General features: G+C 46.3%; 1 protein-coding gene across 5 annotated transcripts in view; it reads right to left on the minus strand.

The window, feature by feature from the left end:
• LOC144611131 (NACHT, LRR and PYD domains-containing protein 3-like) overlaps positions 1-24,065 on the minus strand; it is an 85,022-nt gene that overhangs the window by 26,213 nt on the left and 34,744 nt on the right. For 3 of the 5 annotated variants that reach the window (XM_078430194.1, XM_078430195.1, XM_078430198.1), the window contains 4 exons: positions 12,667-12,948; positions 5,219-5,311; positions 3,994-4,154; positions 16-187 (listed from right to left, as the gene is read on the minus strand). In XM_078430194.1, the coding sequence (XP_078286320.1) occupies positions 16-187; positions 3,994-4,154; positions 5,219-5,311; positions 12,667-12,948 (708 nt within the window). The remainder of the gene's footprint in view (positions 1-15; positions 188-3,993; positions 4,155-5,218; positions 5,312-12,666; positions 12,949-24,065) is intronic. The other 2 variants (XM_078430197.1, XM_078430196.1) reach the window with 2 other exon arrangements.

Consider the following 24,065-nt stretch of genomic DNA (forward strand, 5'->3'; position numbering starts at 1 on the left):
TTTGTTTTACCGTACCAAGCTCCTGGATTTCTTTCAATATTTTGTCCAGTTTATGTAATTCGTCGCGCATTTTTACAAAGGATTCCCACATCACCCTCCGGGACCCCGAGCCTTTTTCCATCACCAGACTGAGGAAGAGCTTGGAGCTGTCTGCCCGGTTTCCCTTCTCCACCAGCTCAGAGACTTTCTGTGGAAAAACGGTGGATATTTTGTGAGATGCTGACTGTCCCACTGAGTTACTCCAACATTTCAAAAGCTAAAGAAATAGAATTAGGTCATTTGGCCCATTGTGCCCACTTCGTCGTTCAATCATGGCTGATCTCTGCCTCTTCATCCCATTTTTCTGCCTCCCCATAACCTTTGACACCCGTTCTAATAAAAAATCTATCTATCTCTGCCTTAAAAATATCCACTGACTTGGCCTCCACAGCCTTCTGTGGCAATGAGTTCCACAGATTAACAACCCTCTGACAAACGAAGTTCCTCAAAACCTCCTTTCTAAAAGAGCGACCTTTAATTTTGAGGCTATGACCTCTGGTCCGAGACTCTCCCACCAGTGGAAACATCCTCTCCACATTCACTCGATGCCTTTAATTATTTTGTATGTTTCAATGAGGTCCCCCTCAACCTTCGAAACTCCAGCGAGTAGAGGCCTAGTGTGTTCTCTGAGCTCTATGGACTACCCTCTGAGCTCTATGGACTACCCGCTGAAGAGCTTTCCTCTCTGCCTCCGTGCAGCTGAGATACCACACAGGGATGCCATGAGTTAGGATGCTCTCTATGGTGCAGCGGTAGAATGTCGTCAGCAGCTGTTGGGGTAGACCAGACTTTTTTAGTGTTCTTAGGTAGAACAGTCGTTGCTGTGCCTTCTTGACCAGCGCAGCAGTGTTATTGGACCATGTCCTCCGAAATGTGAGTGCCCAGAAACTTGAAGCTGAACACTCTCTCCACACTGTCCCCGTTGTGTGACCTACAGAAGTTGATGACCAGCTCCTTGGTCTTGGTGGTATTTAGGGACAGGTTGTTATCAGAGCACCAGTCCGCCAGTTTCTGCACCTCCGCTCTGTATTTTGTTTCATCACCGTTGGTGATCAGCCCGATCACCGTTGTGTCGTCTGCAAACTTGACAATGGTGTTGGTGTCGAATGCAGGAACACAGTCGTGTGTGAAGAGGGAGTAGAGCATGGGGCTCAGAACACAGCCCTGTAGTGTGCCGGTACTCAGGGTGATAGTGGAGGACAGGTGCGGGCCCATTCTCACTGCCTGCGGTCGCTCCAGCAGGAAGTCCAGGATCCAGTCACATAACGACGAGCTGAGGCCTAGCTGGTGGAATTTGGTGATGAGCTTGGCGGGGATGACCGTGTTGAAGGCAGAGCTATAGGCAATGAATAGCATCCTCACGTACGTGCCCTGTCTCTCCAGTTGTGTCAGGACAGTGTGAAGAGCCAGAGAGATGGCGTCCTCTGTGGATCTGTTTGCCCTGTATGCAAATTGATGTGGGTCCAGTGAGTCAGGGATGTTGGATTTGATGTGTGAGAGGACCAGCCTTTCAAAGCACTTCATGACTATAGGAGTTAGGGCAACCGGACAGTAGTCGTTCAGGTTGGTGAGCTTTGCTTTTTTGGCACCGGCACTATGGTAGCCGACTTCAGGCACTTAGGGACCTTTGCCAGAGATAATGACAGGTTAAAGATCCTGGTGAATACCTCAGCCAACTGTTCAGCATAGTCCTTAAGTACCCTTCCTTGAACTCCATCCGGGCCTGCAGCCTTGCGTGGGTTGACCCTTTGCAGAGCGCGTTGTACTTCCTGTGTGTTCAGTTGCAAGACCAGTCCCTCCGCCTTGGCTGGGGTTCTTCCACTCAAGGTGGTGTTGCCAGTTTCGAAGCGGGCAAAAAGGTGTTTAGCTCGTTGGTTAGTGTGATATCGCTGTGGGGGCAGGCAGGGCTGCTCTTGTAGCCAGTGATGTCCCCGACACCCTACCACATGCTTCTGGTGTCCGTGGTATTGAAGTGGTCTTCCACCCGTTGCCTGGGGTGTCTTTGGCCCTTTTAATACCTTTGTTGAGGTTTGACCTGGCAACACTGTATGCTGAAGTATCCCCAGATTTAAAGGCATTGTTGCGTGCCCACATCAGGTTCTGTACCTCCTTATTCATCCAGGGTTTCCGGTTTGTGAACATCTTAATTTTGAGATACAGCGTAGAAACAGGCCCTTCGGCCCGAGTCTGCACCGACCAGGGATTCCCACGCACCAGCACAATTCTACACACTCTGGACAACTAGCAATTTTTAACCGAAGTTAATTCACCGACAAACCTTTACGTCTTTGGATTGCGGGAGGAAACTGGAGCACACGGGGAAAACCCATGCGGTCAGAGTGAGAATTATCCCAGAAATTAGTTTAAGAAGTGTAAGAAAATAACTGCAGATGCCGGTACATCAGTCTGAAGAAGGGTCTCTTCCCGAAACGTCACCCATTCCTTCTCTCCTGAGATGCTGCCTGACCTCAGCATTTTGTGAAATAAATACCAGAAATTAGTTGGTTAACCTATGACGAGCATGTGTCAGCACTGGGCCTGTACTCGCTGGAGTTTAGAACAATGAGGGGTGACCTCATTGAAACATACAAAGTAGTGAAAGGCTTTTCATAGAGTCGATGTGTAGGTGAAGAGGATGTCTCCACTATTGGGAAAGTCTAGGACCATAGGTCATAGCCTCTGAATTAAAGGACATTTTTTTAGGAAGGAGATGAGGAGAAATTTCCCGTGGGTAGTATAAGAAAATAACTGCAGATGCTGGTACAAATCGAAGGTATTTATTCACAAAATGCTGGAGTAACTCAGCAGGTCAGGCAGCAACTCAGGAGAGAAGGAATGGGTGACGTTTCGGGTCGAGACCCTTCTTCAGACTGATGTCAGGGGGGGCGGGACAAAGGAAGGATATAGGTCGAGACAGGAAGATAGTGGGAGATCTGGGAAGGGGGAGGGGAAGAGAGGGACAGTGGAACCGGAACCGCACGAGATGCAACACCTGTCCCTTTACCTCCCCCCTCAACTCCATCTAAGAACCCAAACAGTCTTTCCAGGTGAGACTGAGGTTCACCTGCACCTCCTCCAACCTCATCTATTGCATCCGCTGCTCTAGATGTCAACGTATTTACATCGGCGAAACCAAACGCAGGCTCGGCGATCGCTTTGCTCAACACCTGCACTCGGTCCGCGTTGGCCAAACTGATCTCCCGGTGGCCGAGCACTTCAACTCCCCCTCCCATTCCCAGTCTGACCTTTCTGTCATGGCCCCCCTCCAGTGCCATAGTGAGGCCCACCGGAAATTGGAGGAACAGCACCTCATATTTCGCATGGGCAGCTTGCAGCCCAGTGGTGTGAACATCAACTTCTCCAACTTTAGATAGTTCCTCTGTCTCTTTCTTCCCCTCCCCCTTCCCAGATCTCCCTCTATATTCCTGTCCCCACCTATATCCTTCCTTTGTCCCGGCCTCCTGACATCAGTCTGAAGAAGGGCCTCGACCCGAAACGTCACCCATTCCTTCTCTCCTGAGATGCTGCCTGACCTGCTGAGTTACTCCAGCTTTTTGTGAATAAATACCTTCAATTTCCCGTGGGTGGTGAATCTGTGGAATTCTTTGCCACAGAAAGCTGTGGAGGCCGTCAGTGGATATTTTTAAGGCAGAGATAGATAGATTTTTGATTAGTACGAGTGTCAGAGGTTATGGGGAGAAGGCAGGAGAATGGGGTTGAGAGGGAGAGAAAGATCAGCCATGATTGAATGGCAGAGTAAACTTGATGGACCGAATGGCCTTATTCTACTCCCATTCTACTTATGACCTAAAGGACAATCTCCGTACAGACAACACCCTTGGTCAGGATCAAACACGGGTCTCTGGCACTGCAAGGAAGCAACTCTACCACTGTGCCACCGTGCTGCACAGATCTGTGACAATAAACAGGACTCACTGTGTTCCTCCCACTCACCTCATGTTCTTGTCCACTGAAATATCCCCCCTCTCTCATGACGAAGCTGAGCCTTTCAACGCCTTGTTCCATCGCAGGTTTTAGTCTTTCTCGGTAGAAATTCGTCAACTGGAACAGTTGGTAATCGTCACACCGTGTCAAGAGCTCAGCTTTGGCAGATTCTGGATGTTTGAACATAAATTTTAAAAAAGCTTTGTAGGTACATCTGTCCCACTTTCGACCCTCGCCACTTACCCAAAGGACAACCCTCCCTTCCATCTGACTCCATTTACACCTCACGCTGCCTCGGCAAGACAAGCAGCATAATCAAGGACGAGTCGCACCCTTCTCCCCTCTCCCATCAAGCATAAGGCACATAAGTGTGAAAATGCATACCCCCAGATTCAGTGAGTTTCTTCCCAGCTGTTATCAGGCAACTGAATCATCCCACCACAAACAGAGCAGTGCTGACCAACTATCTACCTCTTTGATGACCCTGGACTATCTTTGATCGGACTTTGCTGGCTTTACATCGCACTAAACATTATTCCCTTATCATGTACAGTTCCTTTGTCCCGCCCCCCTGACATCAGTCTGAAGAAAGTCTCGAATCGAGACGTCACCCAATCCTTCTCTACTGAGATGCTGCCTGAACTGCTGAGTTACTCCAGCATTTTGTGAAATAAATACCTTCGATTTGTGCCAGCATCTGCAGTTATTTTCTTACACTATGTATCTATACACAGTAAGTGGATCAATTGTAATAATTTGATCTCATTATAGAGGTGTATAAGATCATGAGAGGAATAGATCGGGTAGATGCACAGAGGAATAGATCGGGTAGATGCACAGAGGAATAGATCAGGTAGATGCAGAGCCTCTTGCCCAGAATAGGTGAATCAAGGACCAGAAGGGTTTAAGGTGAAGGGGAAAAGATTTAATAGGAATCTCAGAGGAGTAACTTTTTCACACAAAGTGTGGTAGTTGTATGGAACAAGCTGCCAGTGGAGGTAGTTGAGGCAGGGACTATCCCAACGTGTAAGCAGCAGTTAGACAGGTTCATGGATTGGACGGGTTTGGAGGGATATTGACCACACGCAGGCAGGTGGGACAAGACTAGCTGGAACATGTTGCCCGGTGTGGGCAAGTTGGGCCGAAGTGCCTGTTTCCATACTCTATGACTCTATCAGATCTAGAGGAGATATCAGGACAGCATTTATATAGTTTAAAGATTTCTGTCACATACCTGTGTCCTCGCTTGATGTGGAGGTCCCGGGGATGCCAGTCTTGTTTGCAACTTCAGCCATGGTGTTGATAGGCGTTTCCAAATTCTGGTGCTCTGTAGTAAGAGTCATAGAGTGATACCGTGTGGAAGCAGGTCCTTCAGCCCTACTTGCCCACACCGGGGAACAAGTCCCAGCTACACTAGCCCCACCTGCCAGTATTTGGTCCGTATCCAATTCGTCTATTCCTCTCATGATCTTATACACCTCTATAAGATCACCCCTCATCCTCCTGCGCTCCAAGGAATAAAGTGCTAGCCTACTCAACCTCTGTCTATAACAGACCCTCTTGTATTGGCAACATCCTCTTAAATCTTCTCTGTTCCCTTTCCAGCATGACAACATCTTTCCTGCAACACGGTGCCCAGAACTGAACACAATACTCCAAATGCGACCTCACCAATGTCTTAAACAACTGCAAGATGGCCTCCCAACTTCTATACTCAATGCTCTGGCTGATGGACAATATGGCAAAAGCCTTTTTGACCATCCGATCTACATGCGACTCCACCTTCAAGGAACGATGCAGCTACACTCCTAGATCCATCTGCTCCTCAACCCTCCCCAGAGCCCTACCATAGATTTCCAGTAAATAGAATATTATTGGGAGGATTCCACAAAGATTACGGTGAGAAAGAAAGAATTGCCTTGTGAGCAACTATTTACGACTATCAAACTGCTGATGCTGGGGTTGGGAGCAGGCAGATTGGGTGGAGCTGGAATGTCAGCAATGACCAAAATTAAACTGAATCAGCTACGGTAGCACAGCGGTAGAGTCGCTACCTTACAGCGCCAGAGACCCGGGTTCGATCCCGACCACGTGTGCAGTCCATACAGAGCTCGCACATTCTCCCCATGACTGCGTGGGGTTTCTCCAGGTGCTCCCGTTTCTTCGCACACTCCAAAGACGTACAAGTTTGCAGGTTGACACAAATTGCTGGAATAACTGAGCGGGGCAGGCAACATCTCTGGAGAGAAGGAATGGGTGACGTTTCGGGTCGAGATCCTTCTTCTGGAGAAAGGTCTCGACCCAAAACGTTACCCATTCCTTCTATCCAGAAATGCTGCATCTCCCACTGAGTGACTCTCTTCCTCACATCCCAAACACAACCTTTCCACAAAGTCCACAAGGCCTGTGCATGAGGGGTGATCTTACAAAGATGCATAAAATTATGAGAAGAATAGATCGGGTAGATGCACAGAATCTCTTATCCAGAGTCGGCGAATTGAGGACCAGAGGACATATTATTTTGGTGAAGGGGAACAGATTTAATAGGCATCTGAGGGGTAACGTTTTCACTCAAAGGGTGGTGGGTGCATGGAAAAAGCTGCCAGAGGAGGTAGTTGAGGCAGGGACTAGCCCAACGTTTAAGAAGCAGACAGGTACATGGATAGTGTCGGAAGGAACTGCAGATGCTGGTTTAAACCAAAAATAGACACAAAAAGCTGGAGTAACTCAGCGGGTCTGGAATAAAGAAACAGATGACGTTTCCGTTGAGACCCTTCTTCGGACTGAGAGTCAGGGGAAACAAGAGATATAGACGGTGATATAGAGATATAGAACAATTGAATGAAAGATATGCAAAAAAGTAACAATTATAAAGGAAGCAGGCTGTGGGCTAAGTAAAAAGGAGTTAGAATGAGATTCTACGAGATGATTTTGAAACTAGTTCGACTTGGGTAGGGGAGGGATGGAGTGTGTCTAGTTGAGCCACATTGTCTATACTTCGTTTTCACCTAGCCCATAGCTGACAATGGCCTGTTTCCTTTATCATCGTTACTTTTTGGCATATCTTTCATTCATTTGTTCTATCTCACCATCGAGAATCGCTCGTTTCTCTTTTCCTCTGACTCTCAGTCTGAAGAAGGGTCCGAAACGAAAAGTCACTGGTTCCTTTTCTGCAGAGATGCTGTTTGACCCACAGAGTTACTCCAACGTTTTGTGTCTATCAAGAGAACAGCACATCACACGAACAGGCTCTTCGGCCCAACTCATAGAGTCATAGTCTTAGAGTGATACAGTGTGGAAACAGGCCCTTCAGCCCAACTCGCCCACACCAGCCCACAATGTCCCAGCGACCCTAGTCCCACTTGCCTGCGCTTGGTCCATAACCCTCCAAACCTGTCCTACCATGCACCTGTCCAACTGTTTCTTAAACGATTGAATAGTCCCAGGCTCAACTACCTCCTCTGGCAGCTTGTTCCCCACACCCACCACCCTCTGTGTGAAAAAGTTACCACTCAGATTCCTATTAAATCTTTTCCCCTTCTCCTTGTGCCTATGTCTTGTGGTCCTCAATTCCCCTACTCTGGGTAAAAGACGGTGCATCTACCAGGTCTATTCCTCTCAAGATTTTGTGTACCTCTACAAGATCTCCCCTCATCCTCCTACACTCCATGGAATAGAGACCCAGCCTACTCAACCTCTCCCGTTAGCTCACACCCTGTAGTCCTGGCAACATCCTCGTAAATCTTTTCTGAAACCTTTTAACTCTTTCACACAGGTTAGGTTCACTTCCAGGAACCTAACCTGTGTGGAGAAAATCTTACCCACTCTCACCTTAACCCCATGTCCTCCAGTAATAGACCTCTCCACACTGGGAAGGCAGCAGTTCATTTGACGCCCTTTATTTTCTATACATCTATCAGGTCACCACTCGGGATGAAGACTGTGGCCAGGTTTGCCATGGGGGAAGATAAGTGAAGGGGCAGGTAGTGTAGTGAAAGCAGGGACTCTGCAGAAGTGATGTGCAGGAAGGAACTGCAGATGCTGGATTGAACATAAAATAGACACAAAAAGCTGCAAGAGAAAAGGAATAGGGGACGTTTTGGGTCGAAACCCAAAACGTCACCGAGCATTTGTTTCAAGAGGGCTATTATACAAGAACAGGGATGTAACACTGAGGCTCTATAAGGCACTGGTCAAACCGCATTTGGAATATTGTGAGCAATTTTGGGTCCCATTTCTGAGGAAGGATGTGCTGGCGCTGGAGAGAGTCCAGAGGTGGTTTACAAAAATGATCCCAGGAATGAGTGGGTTAACATATGACGAGCATTTGACAGCACTGGGCCTCTACTCACTGGAGTTTAGAAGGATGAGGGGGGGACCTCATTGAAACTAAACAAATAGTGAGAAGCCTGGATAGTGTGGATGTGGAGAGGATGTTTACACCAGTGGGAGAGTCAAGACCCAGAGGTCGTAGTCTCAAAGTAAAAGGGCATTCCTTTAAGAAGGTGAGGAGGAATTTCTTTCATCAGAGGGTGGTAAATCTGTGGAATTCATTGCCTCAGAAGGCGGTGGGGGCCAAGTCAATGGATATTTTTAAATAGAGACAGATTCCTGATTAGTATGGGTGCCAAGGGTTATGGGGAGAAGGCAGGTGAATGGGGTTAAGAAGTAAAGATAGATCAGGCAAAATTGAATGGCGGAGTAGACTTGATGGGCTGGATGGCCTAATTCTGCTCCTATCACTTAATGAACATGAACTCAGCCTTCAATGCTCCAGAGAAAACAATCCATATTTGTCCAAGCTCTGCTGATACTCGCACTCTCTAATCCAGACAACATCCTGGTGAACTTCCGCACCCTCTCCAATGTGTCCACCCTTCCTGTCAAGAGGCAACCAGAACCGCACACAGTACTCCACATGTGGCCACAATCGTAACACGACTTGCCAGCTTGTGCACTCAACGTCCTGCCCGCTGAAACAAGCATGCCATGTGCCTTTCTATCACCCCATCCACCTATGTGCAACGTTCAGGGAACTGTGACTTTCAATTCCAACAATCTTCTGTACATCAACTACTCTTGTCATTAACTGTACATTTTCCACTTACATTTGACCGCCCAAAGTACAAACCCTCACTCTTCTTCAGATTCAGTCTATCTGCCATTCTGACCATATTTCCTACTGATCTCTAGTGTTTAGATTAGTTTCGAGATACAGAGAGGAAACACACCCTTCGGCCCACCGAGCCCACACCGACCAGCGATCCCCAAGCATTAACACTATCCCACACACACGACGGACAATTTACACTTATACCAAGCCAATTAACCCACAGACCTGTATGCCTTGAATGTGCGGGAGGAAACCGAAGATCTTGCAGAAAACACGCACAGGTCGCAGGCAGAACATACAAATTACGTACAGATAGCATCCAGAGGGAGAGTTAGATAGAGCTCTTAGGGCCAAGGGAATCAAGGGATATGGGGAAAAATCCAGAACGGGGTACTGATTTTGGATGATCAGCAATGATCATATTGAATAACGAAGGACAGTAAAAGCTTCTTTAGATATGTTAAGAGAAAAAGAGTAGCAAAGTCAAATGTGGGACCCTTGAAGGCAGACACTGGTGAAATTATTATGGGCAACAAGGAAATGGCAGAAGAGTTCAACAGGTACTTCAGATCTGTCTTCACTAAGGAAGACACAAACAATCTCCCAGATGTACTGGAGGACAGAGGATCTAGGGGGGGGGTAGAGAAACTGAAATAAATTTCCATTAGGCGAGAAATAGTATTGGGTAGACTAATGGGACTGAAGAATGATAAATCCACAGGGCCTGATGGTCTGCATCCCAGGATCCTCAGGGAGGTAGGTGGCTCTTGAAATAGTGGACGCATTGGTGATCATTTTCCAATGTTCAATAGATTCAGGATCAGTTCCTGTGGATTGGAGGATAGCTAATGTTATCCCACTTTTTAAGAAAGGAGCGAGAGAGAAAACAGGGAACTACAGACCAGTTAGCCTGACTTCGGTGGTGGGAAAGATGCTGGAGTCAATTATTAAAGAGGTAATAACGGTGCATTTGGATAGCAGTAAAAGGATAAGTCCAAGTCAGCATGGATTTATGAAAGGGAAATCATGCTTGACTAATCTTCTGGAATTTTTTGAGGACGTGACAAGTAAAATGGATGAAGGGGAGCCAGTGGATGTAGTGTACCTAGACTTCCAGAAAACCTTTGATAAGGTCCTGCAAAGGAGATTGGTGACCAAACTTATAGCACATGGTATTGGGGGTAGGGTGTTGACATGGATAGAAAATTGGTTGGCAGACAGGAAGCAAAGAGTAGGAGTAAACGGGTCCTTTTCAGAATGGCAGGCAGTGGCGAGTGGAGTGCCGCAAGGCTCGGTGTTGGGAACACAACTGTTTACCATGTATATTAATGATTCGGAAGAGGGAATTAGAAGCAACATTAGCAAGTTTGCGGATGACGCAAAGCTGGGTGGCAGTGTAAACTGTGAAGAGGATGTTAGGAGGTTGCAGGGTGACCTGGACAGGTTGAGTGAGTGGGCAGATGCGTGGCAGATGCAGTATAATATAGATAAATGTGAGGTTATCCACTTTGGCAGCAAAAACAAGGAGGCAGATTATTATCTCAATGGAGTTAGGTTAGGTAAGGGGGAAGGTACAGCGAGACCTGGGTGTCCTTGTACACCAGTCATTGAAAGTTGGCGTGCAGGTCCAGCAGGCAGTGAAGAAAGCTAATGCAATGTTGGCTTTCATAACAAGAGGATTTCAGTATAGGAGTAAAGAGGTTCTTCTGCAGTTGTATAGGGCCCTGGTAAGACCACATCTGGAGTATTGTGTAGTTTTAGTCTCCTAATTTGAGGAAGGACATCCTTGGAATTGAAGCACTGCAGCGTAGGTTCACGAGATTGATCCCTGGGATGGCGAGACTGACATATGAGGAAAGATTGAAAAGACTAGGCTTGTATTCACTGGAGTTTAGAAGGATGAGAGGGGATCTTATAGAAACATAAAATTATAAAAGGACTGGACAAGCGAGATGCAGGAAAAATGTTCCCAATGTTGGGCGAGTCCAGAACCAGGGGCCACAGTCTTAGAATAAAGGGGAGGCCACTTACAACTGAGGTGAGAGGGAACTTTTTCACCCAGAGTGTTGTGAATTTGTGGAATTCTCTGCCAGAGAGGGCAGTGGAGGCCAAATCACTGGATGGATTTAAGAGAGTGATAGATTGAGCTCTCGAGGCTAGTGGAATCAAGGGATATGGGGAGAAGGCAGGCACCGGTATTGATTGGGGACGATCAGCCATGATCACAATGAATATACTGGCTCAAAGGGCCGAATGTCCTCCTCCTGCACCTATTTTCTATGCTTCTATGAATGGCGGTGTTTGCTCGAAGGGCCGAATGGCCTACTCCTGCACCTATTTTCTATGTTTCTATAGTCGGGATCGAACTTAGTCGGGTTAGAACACGGGTCTCTGGCGCTATAAGCGCCGCAAGGCAGCAACTCTACCGCTGCGCGTTGTATTTTTGATAGTTTTCCCCACTCTGTACAAATCCAAACATTTCTATCATGTTCAAACTTAGCTACTGTTCACAAACCTAGTCCAAACAACAGTCCTCCTCCTCTGATTCTATAGCTAAGCAAACTTTAAGCCTCTGCTACACAAGTGGAAATGTTCTCTCTGGGTTCTGAATGTATATTAGGGACAGTATCTCTCCAAATACCCACTCTTTCAGAAACATTGCCGGGACATACTCCCTTCAACTGTGTGGCTTATTTCCTGAAATACACTTCCTAAAAATTCTCAGAGCTAGTACGATATTTCTATTCTCTCACCTATCCCATTACACCCATCCACTGGTATAATGGGACGGCACAGTGGCACAATGGTAGAGTTGCTGCCTTACAGCGCCAGAGACCCAGGTTCGATACTGACCATGACTGCTGTCTGTACAGAGTTTGTACGTTCTCCCCGTGACCTTCGTGGGTTTTATCCAGACGCTCCTATGGTTTCCACCCACACTCCAATGACGTACAGATTATTAGGTTAATTGACTTTGAAAAATTGTAACCTGCTCAGTGTGTGTAGGATGGTGTTAATGTGTGGTGATCGCTGGTCTGTGTGGATTTGGTGGGCAGAATGGCCCGTTTCCCTGCTGTATCTCTAAATTAAACTAAATTAATGTGGCTCAACTCTCCCACCTATCCTATTTAGTTTAGTTTAGTTTAGTTTAGATATACAGCGCGGAAACAGGCCCTTCGGCCCACTGAGTTGGCACCGACCAGCGATCACCGCACATTAACACTATCCTACACCCTCTAGGGACAATTATACAATTGCACCAAGTCAATTAACCTACAAACCTGTACGTCTTTGGAGTGTGAGAGGAAACCAAAGATCTTGGAGAAAACCCACGCAGGTCACGGGAAGAACGTACAAACTCCGAAAAGACAGCACCCACAGTCAGGATCGAATCCGGATCTCCGGCGCCAGCGCCGTAAGGCAGCAACTCTACCGCTGCGTCCATTTCTTGGTGCCGTCTAAATTTCTTCTCTGGTTTCGTACCACCAGGCCAGCTTTTCTCTTTCTCTCTCCCCTCCCTTGAGTCTTCCCCACTCTACAGTCCCCACCCCCCCTCGCATTTCACTCACCTGTTGCTTGGCTGAGACTCGGCGACTCCTTGTCTGATGAACCTTGGACCGGAGGGATTTCTCGACTTCCATCGGCTCCAGGGTCCAGAACCGTACCTCCCATGCAACTACCTCGAGATTCATGTTGTTCCTTTTCCTCTACCTCCAGTTCACATTGAACAGGGAAACTGCCCTCAGTCCGAAATTGCTTTGGTCTTGGTGATGTGCTCTGATCGCCTTTAGTTAATAAGCTGACTGGCCGTAGCTTTTTCAAAACCTTGCCCACAAAAGTTAATTTCCCATCTAAAAGAAAAATCATGAATTGTTGGTTAAACCAATTTCAAATTTAGAAAGCCACCTATTCAGAAAAGTTAGACACAACAGTTGACGTTTCAGGTCAAGATCCTTCTTCAGATGTCACCCATTCCTTCTATCCAGAGATACTGCCTGTCCTGCTGAGTTACTCCAGCATTTTGAGTCTAACTTTGGTTTAAACCTGTATGCAGTTCCTTCCTACACGATTAAAAAATGTTGGCAGTAATTGAGTTGTGGTTCTCGGTGAGCAGTCTAGAGCTGAAGAAAGTTGGTAATTGTCAGTTCAGTTCAGTTTAGTTTAATGTTGTAGTGAGTCCGAAACTGGGTAATGTTGCCAACGGAGTTTATCCTGCAGTTCAAAAACGGTGACAAACCGCAACACACTTTAGTTCAGGACACACTAACTACAACCTAATCTCTAGAGTTTGGCGCCAGACTGACGAATTCCCCGCGCTGCCGCACCTCGTGACCCGCCAGCCAATCCGAGGGTTCGAGACCCCCTGGCCAATCCGTATGTCCCTACAATGTCACCTGTACCGAGGTGGAGTGAATAGCTTTTGTTACGTGTTATCCAGTGAGTAGATAGCACATGATTACAATCGAGCCATTTACAGAATAGATACATGATAAGGGAATCACGTTTAGTGCAAGGTAAAGCCAGCAAAGTAAAGATTTAAGAGTGTGGAGTGATTGAAATATGTTTGTAGATTTGCTTCAGTGGCTAGCTTGTAAAAAAAAATCGCCTGGGAGCCATCTTGGAAGAGGGAGTGCCCACAGAGATAGAGCAGAAATAGGCCCTTCAGAGCATCCCATCACAGAGACGGGTGTCAGAGATTATGGGGAGAAGATAGGTGAATGGCGGAGTAGACTTTATGGGGCGAACGGCTTAATTCTGCTCGTATCACTTCTCACTTATAAATAGGCCCTTTAGACCAACTCGTCAACACTAACCAAATGTCCCCATTTGTCCGCGTTTGGGCCATATCTCTGAACCTTTCCTGCCCAAGTACTTTTGCAAATATATTTTAAATGTTGTTATAGTAGCCATTTCAACCACCTCCTCTGGCATCCTGTTCCATATACCAATCACCCTGTGTGAAAATGTTACCTCTCAAGTTCCCATTAAATCTTTCCATCACACCTTAATTCTCTTTCCTTTAGTTCTTGATTTCCCCCACCCGAGGGTAAAAAAACCATGCATTTCATCCCATCTGTTCCCCTCGTGATTTTATACACCTCCATAAGATCACCCTTCAGTCTTCTAACCTGCCCAATCGTGTAGGAAGGAACTGCAGATGCTGGTTTAAACTGAAGAAGTCTGAAGAAGGGTCTTGACACAAAACATAACCTATTCCTTTTCTCCAGAGATGCTGTCTGACCCGCTTAGTTATTCCAGATTTGTGTGTCTATCTTCAATAAAGTCCAAACCTGCCCATTCACTCCCTGTGGCTCATGCCTCGAGTACTGGCAACATCTTTGCAGCACAACTTTCCATTTTAATACCATCTTTCCTGTAGTAGGGTGACCAAAACTGATCACTATATGCCAAGTGTGGCAGTTTCTTGTACAACAGCAGCAAAGCATCTCAACTTCTATACACAATTGCCTGACTGAAGACCACTGTGCGAAAAGTCACCTTCACCACCCTATCCCAAGTCTTCATAATTTTGTCCACAGTAAACAAGGAGAAATATTCATTATGGATCTTGCCCATCTCCAGTGTCTCCAGAGATGACCGCTTTGGTTTCTGAGGGACCTTACTCTCTCTAGTCACCCTCTTTCGCTCAATGTACATATACATTTTGTTTGATGGCACTGGGCTTTTACTCGCTCGAGTTTAGAAGAATGAGGGAGGACCTCTTGATTCTTAGAATGGTGAAAGGCTTGGGTGTGGAGAGGATGTTTCCACTCGTGGGAGAGTCTGGGACCAGTGGTCATTGCCTCAGAATTAAAGAACATTCCGTTAGGAAGGAGATGAGGAGGAATTTCTTTAGTCAGAGGGTGGTGAATCTGTGGAATTCTTTCCCACAGAAGGCTGTGGAGGCCAAGCCAATGGATGTTTTTAAGGCAGAGATAGATAGATTCTTGATTAGTACGGATGTCAAGGGTTATGGGGAGAAGGCAGGAGAATGGGGTAGAGAGCGATAGATTAGCCACGATTGAATGGCGGATTCGACATGATAGGCCGATTGCCTAATTCTGCTCCTATCACTCTCAATGGTGTCAGATTAGGTAAATGGGAAGTGCAATGAGACCTGGGTGTCCTTGTACACCAGTCACTGAAAGTAAGCGTGAAGGTAAAGCAGGCAGTGAAGAAAGCTAATGGCATGTTGGCCTTCATAACGAGAGAATTTGAGTATAGGTCCTTCTGCAGTTGTATAGGGCCCTGGTGAGAGCACATCTGGAGTATTGTGTGCAGTTTTTGTCTCCTAATTTGAGGAAGGACATCCTTGCTATTGAGGCAGTGCAGCATAGGTTCACGAGGTTAGTCCCCAGGATGGCGGGATTGTCATTTGAGGAAAGATTGGAAAGACTGGGCTTTATTCACTGGAGTTTAGAAAGATGAGAGAGGATCTGATAGAAATGTATAAAATTATAAAAGGACTGGACAAGCTGGATGCATGAAAAATGTTCCCAATGTTGGGGGAAGTACAGAACCAGGGGCCACAGTCTAAGAATAAAGGGGAGGCCATTTAAAACTGAGGTGAGAAGAAACTTTTTCACCCAGAGTTGTGAAATTCTCTGCCACAGAAGGCAGCGGAGGCCAATTCACTGGATGAATTAAAAAGAGAGTTAGATGGAGCTCTAGGGGCTAGTAGAATCAAGGAATATAGGGAGAAGGCAGGCACGGGTTACTGATTGTGGAGGGTCAGCCATGATCACAATGAATGGCGGAGCTGGCTCGAAGGGCTGAATGGCCTCCTCCTGCACCTATTTTCTATGTTATGACCTATGTATGATCTCTTTGGATGTCGTGTCTGTGGCACTATGCCAGTCACAGTCTATTTTTGGAAAATTAAAATGTGTAGGAAGGAACTGCCAACCAATGATTCCAGGCACTAACACTATCCCAAACACACCCCATGGGGTCAAGTTACATTTACACAAAGCCAATTAACCTACAAACCAGTACGTCTTTGGAATGTGCGAGGAACGAAGATCTCGGAGAAAACCCACAAGGTCACGGAGACAACGTACAAACTCCGTGCAGGCACCACTCATAGTCGGGATCGAACCAGGGCCACTGGCGCTGAAAGCGCTGTAAAGCAGCAACTCTACCGCTGTGCTGACGTACTGCCCAATACTCTTTCATTAGTAAATGTGGATTCCCCCTTCTGTCACAGATAGACTCATCACCCACTCTGTGTCCTAGAGTTCTGGTTTTGCTCCCCTCCTGAGATGGAACTAGGATAGAGTTCCCCAGGTCTTCACGATTTACGAGAATGTTGCCAGGACTGGAGGGTCTGAGCTATTGGATGGGGTTGAGTAGGCTGGGACTCTATTCCTTGGAGTGCAGGAGGATGAAGGGCAAAAAAAAAAAGTGTATAGAATCATGAGGAATAGATCGGATAGACGCACAGTCCCTTGCCCAGATTAGGTGAATCGAGGGCCAGAGGACTCAGGTTTAAGGTGAAGGAGAAAAGATTTAATTGGAATCCGAGGGGTAACTTTTTCACCCAAAGGGTGGTGGGTGTATGGAACAAGCTGCCAGAGGAGGTACTTGAGGCTGGGACAATCCCAGCATTTAAGAAACAGTTAGACAGGCACATGAACAGGATGGGTTTGGAGGGATATGGACCAAACACATGTAGGTGTAGCTGGGAGACTAGTGTAGCTGGGAGATGTTGGCCAGTGTGGGCAAGTTGGGCCTGTTTCCACGCTGTATTGCTCAAATACGCTATGACCCTTCAACCCATCAGCCTCAGTGTCCAACACATTGTACGACGACGTTTCAGGCATGTCCAATGTGATCTCACCACCAGATTTGATAAGAGAACTCGAGGTAAAGGAACCGCTTGGAGGTAGTGATCATAATATGATTAGTTTTAATCTGCAATTTGAGAATGAGATGATTAAATCGGAAGTGTCAATGTAGCAGTTGAACAAAGGGGACTATGAAGGCATGAGAGAGGAGCTGGCCAAGGTAGACTGGAAAGGGATTCTAGCAGGATGGACGGTGGAACAGCAATGGCAGGAATTACTGTGCATAATCCCCCTTCCCATTCCCACACTGACCTTTCTGTCCTAGGCCTCCTCCATTGTCAAAGTGAAGCCACATGCAAATTAGAGGAACAGCATCTCTTATTTCGCTTGGGCAACTTAGTGGTATGAGCCTTGATTTCTCCAACTTCAAGTAACCCCTGCATTCCCTCTCTCTTCTCCATCGCTCCCCCACCCAAGTCAACCCAGGGGCCAGTCTTAGAATAAAGGGGAGGCCATTTAAAACTGTGGCGAGAAGGAACTTTTTCACCCAGAAAGTTGTGAATTTGTGGAATTCTCTGCCATAGACGGCAGTGGAGGCCAAATCACTGGATGAATTCAAGAGAGAGTTAGATAGAGCTCTAGGGGCTTGTGGAATCAAGGGACATGGGGAGAAGTTCGGCACAGGTTACTGATTGTGGATGATCAGCCAGGATCACAATGAATGGCGGTGCTGGCTCGAAGGGCCGAATGGCTTCCTCCTGCACCTATTTTCTATGACCCAGGGTCCCATTCTCACCTCGTAAACAATGGCCTGTTTCCTTTATCATTGTTACTTTTCTGCATATCTTTCATTCATCTGTTCTAACTCTCTACATCACTGTCCATATCTCTCATTTCCCTTTCCCCCGACTCGTCTGAAGAAGGGTCTCGACCCGAAACGTTACCCATTCCTTCCCTCCAGTTACTCCTGCACTTTGTGTTTATCTTGGGTGGACATGGACTTCACCAATTTTAGGTAACTTTCAAACCGCCTAACCCAACCCTCATGCCCTGCCTGTTACCCCTCTCTGCAAAGCCTACACCACCCCCTTGCTACTTTCCCAGCCTACCCCACCGTCTGTTACCCCTCTCTGCCCAGCCTGCCCCACCCTCCTGCTACTTTCCTTCCTCTGACTTTATAGCCAGCGACTCTTCAAACCTTTCTCACACCTTTAATTCTCTGGCCTTTGCTTCAACTATCCGCCTATCAAGGACCTCCCTTGCGTAAGCCGACCAATTTATTGCCTCGCTTTGTCCTGCTTTTCCCCTTTCCAGCTATCTTCTCCCTCCGCCCTCTTAACAATCAGAATGGAGATGCGTCTCGATCCGAAACAACTTAGACGAAGGGATTAAAAGTACCATTAGCAAATTTGCAGATGATACTAAGTTGGGGGGTAGTGTGAATTGTGAGGAAGATGCAATAAGGCTGCAGGGTGACCTGGACAGGTTGTGTGAGTGGGCGGATACATGGCAGATGCAGTTTAATGTAGATAAGTGTGAGGTTATTCACTTTGGAAGTAAGAATAGAAAGGCAGATTATTATCTGAATGGTGTCAAGTTAGGAGGAGGGGGAGTTCAACGAGATCTGGGTGTCCTAGTGCATCAGTCAATGAAAGGAAGCATGCAGGTTCAGCAGGCAGTGAAGAAAGCCAATGGAATGTTGGCCTTCGTAACAAGAGGAGTTGAGTATAGGAGCAAAGAGGTCCTTCTACAGTTGTACCGGGCCCTGGTGAGACCGCACCTGGAGTACTGTGTGCAGTTTTGGTCTCCAAATTTGAGGAAGGATATTCTTGCTATGGAGGGCGTGCAGCGTAGGTTCACTAGATTAATTCCCGGAATGGCGGGACTGTCGTATGTTGAAAGGCTGGAGCGATTGGGCTTGTATACACTGGAATTTAGAAGGATGAGGGGGGATCTTATTGAAACATATAAGATAATTAGGGGATTGGACACATTAGAGGCAGATAACATGTTCCCAATGTTGGGGGAGTCCAGAACAAGGGGCCACAGTTTGAGAATAAGGGGTAGGCCATTTAGAACGGAGATGAGGAAGAACTTTTTCAGTCAGAGGGTGGTGAAGGTGTGGAATTCTCTGCCTCAGAAGGCAGTGGAGGCCAGTTCGTTGGATGCTTTCAAGAGAGAGCTGGATAGAGCTCTTAAGGATAGCGGAGTGAGGGGGTATGGGGAGAAGGCAGGAACGGGGTACTGATTGATAGTGATCAGCCATGATCGCATTGAATGGTGGTGCTGGCTCGAAGGGCTGAATGGCCTACTCCTGCACCTATTGTCTATTGTCTATTGTCTATTATCACCTATCCATGTTTTTTTTGTTTTTTTTAGCATAGAAACAGGCCTGTCCGGCCCTACCAGTCCACGCCGACCATTCTCCCTGATCTAGTCTCATCTACCTGCACTCAGACCATAACCCTCCAATCCCCTCCTATCCATATACCTATCCAATTTACTCTTAAATAATAAAATCGAGCCAGCCTCCACCACTTCCACCGGAAGCCCATTCCATACAGCCACAACCCTCTGAGTAAAGAAGTTCCCCCTCATGTTACCCCTAAACCTTTGTCCCTCAATTCTGAAGCTATGTCCCCTTGTTGGAATCTTCCCCACTCTCAAAGGGAAAAGCCTACCCACGTCAACTCTGTCCGTCCCTCTCAAAATTTTAAAAACCTCTATCAAGTCCCCCCTCAACCTTCTACGCTCCAAAGAATAAAGACCCAACCTGTTCAACCTCTCTCTGTAGCCTAAGTGCTGAAACCCAGGCAACATTCTAGTAAATCTCCTCTGTACCCTCTCCATTTTGTCGACATCCTTCCTATAATTTGGCGACCAGAACTGCACACCATACTCCAGATTCGGCCTCACCAATGCCCTGTACAATTTCAACATTACATCCCAACTTCTATACTCGATGCTCTGATTTATAAAGGCAAGCATACCAAACGCCTTCTTCACCACCCTATCCACATGAGATTCCACCTTCAGGGAACAATGCACAGTTATTCCCAGATCCCTCTGTTCCACTGCATTCCTCAATTCCCTACCATTTACCCTGTACGTCCTATTTTGATTTGTCCTACCAAAATGCAGCACCTCACACTTATCAGCATTAAACTCCATCTGCCATCTTTCAGCCCACCCTTCCAAAAGGCCCAAGTCTCTCTGTAGACTTTGAAAATCTACCTCACTATCAACTACTCCACCTATCTTAGTATCATCTGCATATTTACTAATCCAATTTGCCACACCATCATCCAGATCATTAATGTAAATGACAAACAACAGTGGACCCAACACAGATCCTTGGGGCACTCCACTAGACACTGGCCTCCAACCTGACATATAATTGTCAACCGTTACCCTCTGGTATCTCCCATTCAGCCATTGTTGAATCCATCTTGCAACCTCACTATTAATACCCAATGATTTAACCTTCTTAATCAACCTTCCATGTGGAACCTTGTCAAATGCCTTACTGAAGTCCATATAGACAACATCCACAGCCTTGCCCTTATCAATTTCCCTGGTAACCTCTTCAAAAAATTCAAGAAGATTAGTCAAACATGATCTTCCAGGCACAAATCCATGTTGACTGTTTCTAATCAGGCCTTGATTATCCAAATAATTATATATATTGTCCCTAAGTATCTTTTCCATTAATTTTCCCACCACAGACGTCAAACTAATAAGTCTATAATTGCTAGGTTTACTTTTAGAACCTTTTTTAAACAAAGGCACAACATGCGCAATGCGCCAATCTTCCGGCACCATCCCTGTTTCTAATGACGTTTGAAATATTTCCGTCATAGCCCCTGCTATTTCTGCACTAACTTCCCTCAATGTCCTAGGGAATATCCTATCAGGACCTGGAGACTTATCCACTTTTATATTCTTCAAAAGTGTCCGTACCTCCTCTTCTTTAATCCTCCTAATTTCCATCACTACTCTACTTGTTTCGCTTACCTCACATAATTCAATATCCTTCTCCTCGGTAAATACCGAAGAAAAGAAATTGTTTAATATCTCCCCCATTTCTTCCGGCTCAGCACATAGCTGTCCACTCTGACTCTCTAATGGACCAATTTTATTGGCATATCTGTAGAACCCCTTGGGGTTTACTTTTACATTACTTGCCAAAGCAGCCTCATATATTTTTTTCGCTTTTCTAATTTCCTTTTTAAGATTCCTTTTACATTCTTTATATTCCTCAAGAACTTCATTTACTCCCTGCCGCTTATATTTATTGTATATCTCCCTCTTTTTCCGAACCAAGTGTCCAATTTCCCTGGAAAACCACGGCTCTTTCAAATTATTATTCTTTCCTTTCCACCGAACAGGGACATAAAGACTCTGTACTCTCAAAATTTCACCTTTAAATATCCTCCATTTCTCTATTATATCCTTTTCATAAAACAACAATTTCCATTTCACTCCTTTTAAATCCTTTCTCATCTCCTCAAAATTAGCCTTTCTCCAATCCAAAATCTCAACCCTTGGTCCAGATTTGACCTTCTCCATAATGATATTGAAACTAATGGCATTATGATCACTAGACCCAAAGTGCTCCTCAACACATACCTCCGTCACCTGACCCATCTCATTTCCTAACAGGAGGTCCAACACTGCCCCTTCTCTGGTAGGCACCTCTACGTATTGCTGCAAAAAACTATCCTGCACACATTTTACAAACTCCAAACCATCCAGCCCTTTAACAGAATGTGATTCCCAGTCTATATACGGAAAATTGAAATCACCCACAATCACCACTCTGTGCTTACTACTAATATCTGCTATCTCCTTACATATTTGCTCTTCCAATTCTCGTTCCCTATTTGGCGGTCTATAATACACCCCTATAAGTGTTGCTAAACCTTTCTCATTTCTGAGTTCCACCCAAACAGCCTCCTTAATCGAGCCTTCTAGTCTGTCCTGCCAAAGCACTGCTGTGATATCCTCCCTGACAAGCAATGCAACACCCCCACCTCTTGACCCTCCGATTCTATCACATCTGAAACAATGAAATCCTGGAATATTTAATTGCCAATCGCAACCCTCCTGCAACCATGTTTCACTGATCGCCACAACATCATACTTCCAGATGTCAATCCAGGCTCTAAGCTCATCCACCTTTCTTACAATGCTCCTAGCATTAAAATATACACATTTAAGGGACCCATCATTTCTTATTCTCAGTTTATTTCTTTTCCCTTCTTTCTCTCCTACATATTGGGTCTGAGTGTTTCCCTTTTCTGCCTCCTGCCTCACACACTGCCTATTAGCTATCTGTGTTTGAGTCCCTCCCCCCAACCGTACTAGTTTAAAGTCTCCGCAGTTATTTTAGCAAATCTCCCCGCCAGGATGTTCTCCAGGGATGCTGGCTGGCCTGCTGAATGACTCCAACACTTTGTGTCGTTTTGCAGTGATTTTTTAGGCAGTTCCTGCATCCCTCCACCCAAGACTGTGCTGTCCATGTAGATGAAGGCTCTCTCTGCTCAGCCCCTTCCCTATTCGCACTTCCTGTGTGAATCAGTTCTTGCACCAGATCCAAACCCACTGCCAGGACAACATTTATATTTAGAGTAATAGAGACAGTGTGGAAACAGGACCATCGGCCCAATTTGCCCACAGCACCAGCATGTCCCAGCTGCTCTCATTTGACCCATGTCCCTCCAAACCTGTCCTGTCCATATACGCGTCGAACTTTTTCTTAAATGTTAGGATAATCCCTGCCTCAACTACATCCACTAGCAGCTTGTTCCACGACTCGAATCCTGGCGTTGAGGCTCAACCGGCGAGACTGACTTCAAGCAGAGCTCTGACTCCATTGTCAGAGGTGTGGACAGGAGATTCTGTGGCAACAGGTGAGACTAGAGGTTGGTGTGTTGCCTCCATGGTGCCAGGGTCCAAGACGTTTCAGACCAATTTCAGGACATCCTCGAGACGGAAGGGGAGCAGGCGGTTGTAGTTTTGCACAAACAACATGGGCAAGAAGAGGTTCTGTAACGCGAGTAGAGAAAAAGAGGGTCTTGACCCTGGCACCATGGAGGCAACACACCGACCTCTAGTCTCACCTGTTGCTAGATAGGAAGCTGAAAAGCAGGACCTCTGGAGTGGTTATCTCTAGTTTGCTTGCAGTAACCTCTTGCTAGTGAGGGTAGGAACAGGGAGATTAGAGATCTGAATGTGTGGCTGAGGAGTTGGTGGAGGGAGCAGGGATTTAGATTTCAAGACCCCTGGAATTTCCTCTGGGGCAGGGGTGACCTGTACAAAAGGAACGGGATGCACCTTAATTAGAAGGGGACCAGCATTCTGGCAGGCGGGTTTGTGGCTTAATGCGAGGAGCATTTGTAATAAGGTGGATGAATGGAATGGCGCAGTTAGTAGTTAACGGATATAATATAGTTCGGATTACAGAGACAAGGCTCCAGGGCGACCAAGGCTAGGAGCTCAATATGCAGGAGCACTCAATATTCAGGAATGATAGACAGAAAGGAAGAAGATGTGGGGTGGCATTGCTGGTTATAGAGATTAATGCAATAGTCAGGAGAGACTTTAGCTTCAATGCTGAGAAGTCTGTATGGGTAGAACTGCGAAATAGCCGAGGGCAGAATATAGACACAAAATGCTGGAGTTCCAGGCAGCATTTCTGGAAAGAAGGAATGGGTGACGTTTCGGGTCCAGACCCTTCTTCAGACTGAACTCTAGACCCTTCTCAACTCAATACTCTGGCTAATCAAGGCAAATGTGGCAAACGTTTTTTTGTCCACCCTATCTACCTGTACTGAAAGTAAGCAAGCAGGTACAGCAAGCAGTGAAGAAAGCAAATGGCATGTTGGCCTTCATAGCAAGAGGATTTGAGTATATAAAATAGCGAGCATTTAGAATATTGTGTTCAGTTCTGGGCAGCATGTTACAGGAAAGATATTATCAAGCTTGAAAGGGTTCAGAAAAGATTTACGAGGATGTTGCCGGGACCAAAGGGTGTGAGCTTTCGGGAGAGGTTGAGTAGGCTGGGTCTCTATTCCATGGAGCTTAGGAGGATGAGGGGAGATCTCAATAGGAGGTATACAAAATCATGAGAGGAATAGATCGGGTAGATGCACAGTCTTTTACCCAGAGTAGGGGAATTA

This window comes from Rhinoraja longicauda, chromosome 39 (genome assembly GCF_053455715.1).
Source record: "Rhinoraja longicauda isolate Sanriku21f chromosome 39, sRhiLon1.1, whole genome shotgun sequence".
Taxonomy (NCBI): Eukaryota; Metazoa; Chordata; class Chondrichthyes; order Rajiformes; family Arhynchobatidae; genus Rhinoraja; species Rhinoraja longicauda.